Here is a 12,199-nt window from a genome sequence, read left to right on the forward strand (position 1 = left end):
AATTTATGATACAATTTCTCCCCACTTTGGATGCAGAGTTGCTTGACCTATCTTAGTGAAAACAGCACAAACTAGAAACTAGTGCTGCTAGCCAGCCATCCCTAATTAGAATAAGATCTGCAGTGCATACTTCTCTTTCCTTCTCCAGTGCATTAAGCAGAAGTTTGAACTCCAAGTTCTCTCCCAAAAGAAATGCCAAGGCAATTCTAAATGCACAAGGCAATCTTACCACCTTTCCAGAGCTATATATGGCCTTCAGGATAAGAAGCTAGCTCCTAAGCATGATATATAAGGTCAAACATAACTTGTCTGGATCTGAAGATTTCACGTTGCCCTTTTTTTTTTTTTTTTTTTTAGCAATACTTGTAGTTCTCAACATGTAATGCCAAACTATGTAATGCCTCCATGCAACACTGCATGCGGCAAAAGCCCACTCCCACTCCTGGGGTTTGTAATTCAAATTCAATATTCCTCATGTCATGTCTATGCATTCTCCATACTAGACCACAAAGGTCTTAAAATCCTATTCACTAGCAGCAATTTCTTGCCACTGCCCACTGATGGTAAACTAGAAGAAACAACTCTCTATAGCCAACACATCCTCAGGATCTTCCTTCCAACATACACCTGAATTCTGTAAGACCCAAGATGGAATTTTCACTAACCTCCAGGAGACTGTCAGATCTAAATCTACCATATTTCTACCCTCACTGATCCATTTCTAATTTCACTGGCCATAATTATTCTACAGTATGCTGGAGTTATTTTCTTTGTTGCCCCTTCCAAATGTCCTCTGCAAACCATTATTCTTCTACCTCCCAGTAAAAACCTCTTTTCCTTTGCCATCTTGCTGCACTGCACTTCAACTCTCATCACAGCTATTGTCTCCCAAGTTACTCATCACTCTTCCTATTTTACCAATGATTTTGACATTTGGCTTTCAAAAGTCCTCCTCATCCCAAGTCCTGCCTGAACAGTAAGAAAGTTAAGCGGAGAGTCCAAACAGAATCAGGCTACCTGGGTTCAGGTCTTGGTTCTACTATATACCTAGCTGTGTTGCCTTGGTCATGTTTCTTAACTTCCTTTTCCTGAGTTTCCTCATTTATAAAACAGGAACAGTAATAGTAATTCGTAATAATTATTGTATAGATTAAGAGTCAATGCACATAAAGGGTTCTGAATAGTACCTGACATACAGTAAACCCTCAGTAAACATTAGTTATTGCTGCTATCATCATCATCACCATCACCATCAAAGACTACCTCAATGTCCACATGGGTAACTCATTTAACATGGTCTTTGAGCTCCTTGCCTCCAATAAACTTCTTCTCCACTCTACCCCAGCAACCCTCTTCTACAGCTCATCCTAGATTCTGTCATCAGAACTTCTCTACCTCCAAAATCTTAAATTCAAATATTCCATACTCTGGCCACCACCTCCTATCCCTTCAGCACTCAGAATTACCCATTCCTCCTACATCTGTTTCCCATCATGGTAACCTCCAAATGCCAAACTTGTCTACTTCTGTAGCACCTTCCTATCTTTTCCTCTTTTTATACTTGCTCATACTATCTCTCATCCACTCTTTTTACAACAACTTCAATTTCTATACCTCATTTTCCTTCTGTACAAACTACCTGGCAAAGATCCTATCTTGGATGAATCAAATTATCAGGCTTTTCTTGACAGAGTTGCTGAGAGCTACTGAGGAGAATCACACAACTGTAAAGATCAGTACCAGTGTTATAAATGCATGATCTCCATCTTCAAGGCTACCCAGCAATCTTTCTATTTCCTTACCTAGTTTGCAATCTTCTATCCTTCACAATGGCTATTTTAGACCTTTACCCCTCTCCCCAAACTTCTGATTTTCCTGACCATTACCCAATTCCATCTACCTTTACCTCTATTTCTATTCTTCATAAATGATCACACTTAAGAAAAACGAAATGAGATGAGAACTATAATTTCCTTCTACCCAAACTATAAAACCTTCTTAACTGTATCCTACCCAAGCCTTTCTCTCTGTCACAGTGAAGGAGGTATCCTGCTTAAGACTAATATTGTACTCTGTGCTCAGTATTCTAACCCTCCTGCCCTATAAGGCAGTGGTTCTCAAAGCATGGTCCTGGTAAGCAGCATTGGCACACTCCAGGAACTTTTTGGAAATGCAAATTCTCAGAACCCACTCCAGACCTACTGAGTCAGAAACTGTGGAGTTGGCACCCAGCAATGTTTTTTTATTTCCAGCTCCTCAGAACAAAAAACAAAGACCAATTTATTTTTAACAAGGCCTCCAAGTGAGTCTGATGCATGCTAAAGTTTGAGAAGCACAGCTCTCAGGGATTATTTACTGTTTATTCCTTTTCCCATATCTTTCTCCTTTCTTAGTACAGTGGTTCTCTTGGCTGAAGAGCCTGCTTTACTAGGCCATATACAGTTGGCTCTTAAACAATACAGGCTTGAACTGTGCAGGTCCACTTATAATTTTCTCCTGCCTCTGCCATCGGAGACAGCAAGACCAACTACTCCTCTTCCTCAGCCTACTCAATGAGATGGCTGTAAAATGATCCAGTTCCACTTAATGAATATTAAATATATTTTCCCTTATGATTTTCTTTTTTCTTTTCTTTTTTTTTTTTTTTTGAGACAGAGTCTTGTTTTGTCACCCAGGCTGCAGTACAGTGGCACAATCTCAGTTCACTGCAACCTCCACCTCCCGGGTTCAAGTGATTCTCATGCCTCAGCCTTCTGAGTAGCTGGTATTACAGGTGTGCACCACCTCGCCTGGCTAATTTTTGTAATTTTAGGAGAGATGGGGTTTCACCACGTTGGCCAGTCTGGTCTTAAACTCCTGACCTCAAGTGATCCATTTGGCCTCCCAAAATGCTGAGATTACAGGCATAAGCTGCCATGCCCAGCCCCTTATGATTTTCTTAATAACATTTTCTTTTCCCTAAACTTTAAGAATAATGAATATGACATACACAATATGTATTAATCGACTGCTTATCTTATTGGTAAGGCTTTCAGTCAACAGTAGGCTTTTAGTAGCTACATTTTGGGGGATTCAGAAGCTTATGCAAATTTTCAACTGCACAAGGGGTTGACATCCCTAACCCCCACATTGTTCAAGGGTCAACTGAATATTCTTGCCCTTTCCGGTCTATTCACCATATAGGCACATATCTGATTATGTCATTCCCTACTTAAAACTTCCTAATGACTTCCCACTGATCTTCAGATAAAGAGCAATATTTTAATAAGGCTTCGAGGTTCTGCATAGCTCTCAAGACTTCTCTTTCACCACCAGCTCTCCTTCTCCACTGGCCCAGCAAGGCCAGTCTCTCTCAATTTCTTGAGCTTGCCATGCTGTAGGGCACCTAACACATTTGAAATTGTTATTTCCTCTTCCTGAAATACTCTTCTTCCCTGTTTCTTTTCCTAATTCCTACTTTAAATCTCAGCTTAAACTAGCTTTATTTAAAATGGCCTAACCTGACACCTTAGTTTCTATTGGGTTCCTGTTGGATGTTTTCACAGAACTCTGTATTTACTCAGTCGTAACCCACATCAAGCTTATAATTATTATAATTATTTAATTATTAGAAATATAATATTCCTTGCTAGGGTATAAGCTTTGTTAGGGCAGAAATCATAATCATCTTATTTATTGTAATATTCCCAGTACCCAGTATAGTATAGTACCTTGCACACAGTAAATGCATAATGACTATGACTGAACTTTTGCATACACTGTAGCTCTATCCAGAATGGTTTTTTACCACCATTAACACCCCCTAGTAAAATCCTACACATCCTTCAAGAAATGTTAAACATCTCAGAGAAGTCTTACCTGTATATCCACACCACTTGCCTGCTCAAGTGAATCACTTCTTCTTTGTGTTATTACTATATTGTATACATAAGTATGTTAATGCAATAATTATACACCAATGTAAATACCTAGCTTCATGTATCAGTCTCCACTAGATTATAAACTCCCTGAGGGCATGAACTATTCTTATTCACCTTTGTATTGCTAAGGCTTAGAAAAGTACCTGACATTGATAGTAGATATCCATAAATGTTTACGGACATATTAAATCAAGGTTTGTTCTCTAATATTGCACTAAAAAGTTTTTTCTTAAAATTAAATCTGAGTTCCAATTCTAGCTGTTCTGCATGATACTGGCAAACTGTTTAACCTCTCTGGGCCTCAGTTTTCTCAGTAGGTAAAACAGGGCTAATAATACCTACTTGGAAATATTGCTATGAAAATTAAACAAAATGACACAGTGCAACAATTAGTACACACAGTGCCTGGCATGTAGTAGCTCACTCTGGCTTCAACTTGATAGAGACAACTAAGACAAAACAAATACAAAAATAAGTCACAGCAATCAAGAGAGACTGAGCAGAGAGTGAGTCATTCCTTTTAATCATTTTCTCAAGGAGATTAACAATAAAGAAACAGAATAAGCAAAATAACCTCTACTGGTGGTATCTCCCCCGGCATATACAGCCTGGTGAGAATTCACTCCAGAGACCTCTTGGCTAATGGCTACATCCTGCTCTATAGCTTAGCAGATCAGATCTTAATCTGTGGTACCAAGCATGGTTGATTCAGACCAGAAAAGAAACTACCTCATAAAGAATGTGTTTACAGGAGAGAGATGGAGGAGAACTTGACTGCAACCACATCAATCAACTGTTTTGCAATCTGGCAGAAAACACTGCAGAATGGTTGGTGGATACTAATAGCCACACAACTGCACTTACCTGTACCCAAGAACCAGCTTACACCAGATAATAAGCAGCTTTCTGCTTTTACCAAAACAATGGTCAGACCTACATAGAATAAACATCTCTAGGGTCAAATTACCCTTTGTAAATCTGGGCAGCACCAACAAAGCTGATACCAAGCAGCTTTATATAAACATTCCTCAGCCTATGAGCACTACCCACAAGCATCAGCTTCATTGCTCATGTATGCCAAATGTAAGAGCAGATTTAACCATTTCTTTGCTTCTTATTCATAGCATGCTTACCTCTGCAGAGCCACTGGTAGTCAGACCACCTAGTTCATTGGAGTTATTCACTTTAGAATGCTGTGTCACTACAGGTGTAACTACTTCACTGGGACTACCTCTCTTCTGAAGCTTCCTGATTAAGCTCTGCTGGTCACTGGAAGATAGAGCAGGTCTGAATGCAGTTCTGTGTGGGCTCTGCCTCCAAGATGCCCAGTTCCAACCTAGCCCCAGAAGATGCGGTGCATCATCTTCAGGTAGAAAGCCCAAATCATCTGCAGTTTGGAATTTTTTAAAAAACACCAGCATGGAATTGGAAGAGTGTGTCCTAAAAGCCCGGCAGCTCTGGGGCCTGCTGCAGTCTGCCTGAATGCACATCCCTTCTAGCCACCAAAAGGCATGGCAGGCAGAGTCCTGGCAGCAGGCAGCCCAACATGACTGGAGAGAGGGGGTTCCTTCAAGAAGCCAGAGGTGATTTTCTCCCCCAGATCTCAGGCCAACTCCAAATTGTGTCTTCCCCTGCTGGCACCTGCTCTCACTGGCATCTAAAAACAAAGAATGAAAATATTTTCAGATGAAATAAAAACAGAAACTACTGCTCCATAAAGAGCCCTGAGCACCAACATTTGAGGCTATTTTGAAGACAACTTTTTAAGAGGGTGAGAAAGCCATCTAGTGAGTGGAACAAGGGATGTGAAAGAGAGCTTTTTGTCTTAGAATATTTTAGGTTCTAGAAATACTGCTCCACATTCATTAATGGTTCTCCTTCTCAATGAGTTCCTGCCATGGAGACCTTTTACACAGAATTCCAGTTCATAAACAGGAAAAAACAAAACAAAAACAAAAAGAAGTATTCTGGTGGAAGTATATGCAGGGAAGTGGCAAGTGGGGAGGAAGAAGGCAGAATCCCAATACTTGACGACTTCCCACTCACCTCCAAGGCATTTCTCAGGGACAATGTGAGAAATGTGGGACCAGAAGAACAGGTTGCTGAACAAGCTAGAATACTTTCCCCAGCAAACTGGCAGCAACACAGACTGAGTACTCTTGACCTCATGCAGGTTATAGCCACATAAATTTTTTTCAAACAAATCATTTGCCAAAGTCAAATGGCTTTGCATATCACAGTATCAGCCAGAGTAGTAGTCAAGATTACTAAAAATTTTAATCAAGAGAGCAATTCTGCTAGAAAGAACTTCCTAATAACAAGTCATGTCATGATAAGAAATAATAGAACATAAATACAACAGTGACATGCTGTGAGTAACCTACATAATTGGTCCAAAATTGTGGCTAATGTTGCTTATGGATAAACTTTGGACTTATTTCTTTTAATTATTTCAGGCATGGCACTGATTCTTCTGAAATAGTATCTCACCTCTGTTTTCATAGATGAAATAAAAACTTATTCTAAATGAAAGTGATTATGTGAGTTCATTTTAAGTTACTGGTTATATAGGTCTCTAATACCAGCTATATAGAAACAGAACCAGGATGAGGCAAGAGAGTGCCTCAGGCACAAAATTTAAGGAGGTGCTCACTCTCAGAGTCATTCCAGTGCAGGGTTGCCTCACAGGACCTTCATAGTGACTGTCTCTTTAAATTCTGTGCTTTGGACACCTCTCTCCTTACCCTAGACCCAGCCCTGGGGTTACAACATGAAATATATATTAGAATTACATAGAAAAAATATGTAATAGAATTAAAACACTGACTATATGGATAATCATGTCTGCATGTACACACAACTGAAAAGGGCTCAAATAAAAGCAACTGACAATCAGCCAAAGCCAATGTGACTCCCATGGAATACTTACTAAATGTGGACACTAATCAACTGGAAGATAAAAGGAAGACAAAGGCAAGCTTCTAGACTACTGAATCAGGAGCAGCACCAGTACCAGCCTAACACCAGACCAGGCAATTTAGAAGGCCAGAGAAAATAGAACTGCCTTAAAAAAAAGATGAAGAAATAGCAACTATGAAAAAAAAGAATGATGCTACCAAGAGATACAGAAATACTCCCTCATTTTTATTTACCTTTTTACATAGTCACCAATAGTTAAGAATCTTGGTAACAGTTAACTGAGTGAACAGACTTGGTTGAAATCAAATTGTTATATTAGTAACTACTATTTCTACCTTTGTACCAACTTTCCCTCATTTGTCTCATAACAATTTTCTCATACTTAAGAGGTCAACACAGATGAAAATTATTTGTACTTTTCTGTAAGCTTATATATATATATAATTTTTTTTTGAGACAACGTATCACTTTGTCGGCCAGGCTGGAGTGCAGTGGCTCAATTTCAGCTTACTGCAAACTCTGCCTCCCGGGTTCAAGCAATTCTCCTGCCTCAGCCTCCCAAGTAGCTGGTACTATAGGTGTGAGCCACCACACTCAGCTAATTTTTGTAATTTTAGTAGAGATGGGGTTTCTCTATATTGGCCAGGCTGGTCTCGAACTCCTGACCTTGTGATCTGCCTACCTCGGCCTCCCAAAGTGCTGAGATTACAAGTGTGAGCCACCGCACCCAGCCATTATTTAATTTTTAAAATGCAATGTGATTTCCACTTCTGCTCTTGAAGAAGGAATTGCCATGGGGCTTGCCTTCCCATCGTGAGCAGTTGGAAAACTAGACAAAATATGTAAAACAACTGTGTTTAGACAGTGCACAACAGTCATGCAGGACTGTGATCCCTGAGAGAAAGGAAACAAACCAGATGAGCTCTGTGAATCCCTTGGCTTTCTGCTGGAGGCATGATCCAGACTGTGGCACAGGTGAGGAGAAGCCAAGCGCAACAGGGCAGTTGCTGAATTAAGGAGACAGAGTTCAGGGTGACTGTGTAGCTAGAATGTTTCAACAAAGTACCAGAAAGGAGGAAGCTACACAGATAAAGAGCTCCAGAAATCTGAACAGTAGTCACCTTCAGTTTTGGTTGAATACTGATTTACTAAGTTATAGATTGAAACTCCCATGAGAGAAATTAGAAAATATTTTGAACTGAACGAAAATAACGCAATATATAAAAATTTGTGGGATGCAATTAAAGCAGTGTCTAAAGGGACATTCATAATTTTAAATGCTTATTTCAGAAAAGAAAAGTATATAAAATCAATGATTTAGAGAGACACAGAGAAAATGACATGTGATGACAAGAGGCAGAGATTGGAGTAATACAGCTGCAAGCCAAGGAAAGCCAAGCATTGACAGCAACCACCAGAAGCTAGGGGGAGGCAAGGAAGGAATTCTGCCCACAGTCTCCAAAGACATCAACCCTTCTAACACCTTGATTTTGGATTTCTAGCCTCCAGAATTATTAGTGTACACAGAGTTCTCTGCTCTTATTCGAGAGACAGTTCAGGAGACAGATGGCCCAGATCCAGGGATCACTGACATCTGGGGATGTGGCTGTGGCCTGTACCCAGGTTGAACAGAGATACCCTAATGCCACTTAACAGGACCTGTACAGTCATGTGATACTGGAAAACTATGGGAATCTTGTGTCTGTGGGCTTCTCTCTTTCAAACCAAAACTAATCACCCAACTGCAGCAAGGAGCAGAGCCTGGATAGAGGCATCAGAAGTGTCAGGTACCTGTGCAGTCCAAGAGTAATTGTTTGAAACAAAGATCTTAATGCTAAAGCAAAATACTCTGAAGTTATGTAAGAGCAAATAAAAAGTGTCACGATAGAAAGAGGCCTGGATTAAGAAAGCAGAGGCTCCACTGAGATGCAGCACGATAAATACAAAGAATGTGGGAAAGTACAATTCGAATACAACTCTTCCTCTTTTAGCCACCAGAGCAATCATATTAGTGAGAAACCCCACAAATATAAAGAATGTGGAATAAGGCCGGGCGCGGTGGCTCAAGCCTGTAATCCCAGCACTTTGGGAGGCCAAGGCAGGTGAATCACGAGGTCAAGAGATAGAGACCATCCTGGTCAACATGGTGAAACCCCATCTCTATTAAAAATACAAAAAATTAGCTGGGCATGGTTGCGCGTGCCTGTAATCCCAGCTACTCAGGAAGCTGAGGCAGGAGAACTGCCTGAACCCAGGAGGTGGAGGTTGCGGTGAGCCAAGATCGTGCCATTGCACTCCAGCCTGGGTAACAAGAGCAAAACTCTGTCTCAGAAAAAAAAAAAAAAAAAAGAATGTGGAACAGTCTTTATGAGCACACTATCCCATTATCATGCCTTTTAAATCATCGTAAATTCACATAGGTGAGCAACTTTACAGATGTATTGAATGTGGCAAATTCCTCAAGCACTAGACATTTATGAATCATCAGAGAATTTATTCTAGAGAGAAATACTATAAAAGCAATAAATGTGAAAAAGTTTTCACAGAAAAAAACTCCTTTTTTTTTTTTTGAGAGGGAGTCTAGCTCTGTCACCCAGGCTGGAGTGCAAGTAGTGCAATCTCGGTTCATTGCAACCTCCACTGCCTGGGTTCAAGTGATTCTCCTGCCTCAACCTTCTTAGCAGCTGGTATTACAGGTGTGCGCTACCATGCCCAGCTAATTTTTGTTATTATTAGTAGAGATGGGGTTTCACCATGCTGGCCAGCTGGTCTCAAACTCTTGACCTCAGGTGATCTGCCCAGGGATTACAGATGTGAGCCACCGCCTGGCTGAGAAAAGCCTTTTAAATGTAAGGAATGGGAAAGCTTTCGGAGATAACTCAACTGTATTGGAGCATCACAACCATCTTGGTGAAAAAGCACATCGGTGTAATAAATATGAAAAAGTCTTTAGAAAGAGCTCAACTCTTATTAGTCATCAAAACTTCATACAGGAGAGAAACTATCACTATATTAAATGTGAAACCTTTTTCAGGTATAGAAAGATTTGCTGGGCATCAGAAAACTCATAGTGGAAATAAACTCTATCAGGGCAATGACTGTGGGAAAACATTGACAAAGAGCTCAACCCTTATTGGACATGAAGGAATTCATACTGGGGGAAAAAAACAAAAAAACCTTTCACTAGAAAAAATGTGGGAAAGCCTTCAGGTACAACCAAGGTCTTGCTGAACATCAGAAAATCCATACCTTATGAAGGTAATGAATATGGGAAGGCTTTTCCCCAAAGTTGAGCCCTTAAACAACGTAAGAAAATTTATAACAAACAGAGTCATCAAGCCAGGCATGGTAGCTCATGCCTGTAATAATTCTGGCACTTGGGAGGCTAAGGTGGGAGGATCACTTGAGCCCAGGAGTTCAAGACCAGACTGGGCAACATAGTGAGACCCCATCTCTAGAAAAAATAAAAATGAATAAAAATTTAAATTTTTAAAAAGAGTGAGTCATCAAATGTAGTTAGTGTGGTAAACCTGCAAAAGTAGTTTTATTTCTTCTGACCATCAAAGAGGATATATTCAGTAAGTGTACTTCCATCTAGAAACCTTCTCACTTGCAGGAATGTTCACCGTAGTATGGTTTGTATTAGTAAAATGAAGAACCTAAATGTCTGCCAACATGAAAATAGTTACTATAGGATACTGTGTACCATTTGAAAAAAATGGCATAATTTTATATACAGCCATAGAAATATCCCCCTTGATACCTTAAGTGAAAAAAGCAAGTTGCAGAAAATCTATATATTACGTTCTTATTTATATTTTTAACAATGAAGCTATTTTTGTTTGTCTGCATCTATTACCTGTATTCAAAAAGATTGAAGCCAGGTGTGGTAGCTCATTTCTGTAATCCCAGCACTTTGGGAGGCTGAGGTGGATGGATAACTCGAGGTTAGCAGTTCAAGACCAGACTGACCAACATGAGAAAATCCCATTGCTACTAAAAATACAAATATTAGCCAGGCATGGTGGCACACATCTGTAATCCCAGCTATTTAGGAGACTAAGGCAGGAGAATTGATGGAACCCGAGAGGCAGAGGTTGCAATGAGCCAAGATCATGCCACTGCACTCCAGCCTGGGTATGGAGCAAGATTCTATCTTGAAAAAATAAACAAAATAAAATAAAAAGATCTGGAAAAATAAAAGCCAAACAGTGACAGTAAAAAAAAAAATTTTTTTATCAATGATCTCTGCTTCTGTCATAAAATCTGAAAAAAGGAGAATAAATTAAACACCAACATAAGTAAAGAAAAAAATGATAAAGATAAGAATAATCAAACAAAAAAACAACAGAGAAAAATCAATGAAACAAAAATCTGGTTGTTCAAAAGATCAATAAAACTGATAAAGGTCTAGTTAGACTGACCACAGGAAAAAAAAAGAGTAGTCGAAAATGACCAGAATCAAGAATGAAAGAAGGGGCCGGGGCAGTGGCTTATGCCTATAATCCCAGCACTTTGAGAAGCCACAGCAGGCAGATCACTTGAGGTCAGGAGTTTGAGACCAGCCTGAGGTCAGGATTTGAGACCAGCCTGGCTAACATGGTGAAACCCCATCTCTACTAAAAATACAAAAATTAGCCAGGCATGGTGGCAGGTACCTGTAATCCCAGCTACTCGGGAGGCTGAGGCAGGAGAATCACTTGCAACTGGGAGGAGACAGAGGTTGAAGTGAGCAGAGATCATGCCACTGCATTCCAGCCTAGGCAACAGGGCAAGACTATATCTCAAAAAAAAAAAAAAAAAAGAAAGAAAGAAGGGATATTACTACAGATTCAATAAACCAGGGGCCATACACTGTATCTCAGGGGCCAATTTAGGCTGCTGCTTGTCTTTGTAAATAAAGTTTTTATTGGAACAGAGTCACTCTCATTTACATAAATGTTATCTATAGTTGCCTTTGCTCTACCATGGAAGAGTTAAGTAGTTGTAATAAAACTTACAGCCCACAAAGCCTAAAATATTTACCATCTGGCCCTTTAAAAAAATAGCTTGCTAACCTCCGGTCTAAGAGAATGTACCTTTGTTTGATTCACTATTTACTACTGCGTAGAGCCTAAATTTAGATGTTAACTTATAGAATATTGATATTACAAATGATTTTGATGTATATGCATATAAAATCATATCTATGTATCATATGGGAGTGAGCCATCACGTGCAGCCAGACGTTATATTCTACTGGACACCCATAATCCCAGCACTTTGAAAGGCTGAGACAGGAGAATTGTTTTAGCTCAGGAGTTTGAGACCAACCTGGGTGACATAGCCAGACCTCATCTTTACTAAAAATTAAAAAAATC

The 12,199-nt window shown here is 39.8% G+C and overlaps 1 protein-coding gene across 19 annotated transcripts in view; it reads right to left on the minus strand.

The window, feature by feature from the left end:
* KIAA0319L (KIAA0319 like) overlaps positions 1-12,199 on the minus strand; it is a 131,271-nt gene that overhangs the window by 74,935 nt on the left and 44,137 nt on the right. For 5 of the 19 annotated variants that reach the window (XM_009000882.5, XM_009000881.4, XM_002750605.6 and 2 more), the window contains exon 3: positions 5,054-5,577. The exons of the other annotated variants lie outside the window; for them this stretch is intronic. In XM_009000882.5, the coding sequence (XP_008999130.1) occupies positions 5,054-5,577 (524 nt within the window). The remainder of the gene's footprint in view (positions 1-5,053; positions 5,578-12,199) is intronic. 19 annotated transcript variants of the gene reach the window in all.

This window comes from Callithrix jacchus, chromosome 7, assembly GCF_049354715.1.
Source record: "Callithrix jacchus isolate 240 chromosome 7, calJac240_pri, whole genome shotgun sequence".
Lineage (NCBI taxonomy): Eukaryota > Metazoa > Chordata > Mammalia > Primates > Cebidae > Callithrix > Callithrix jacchus.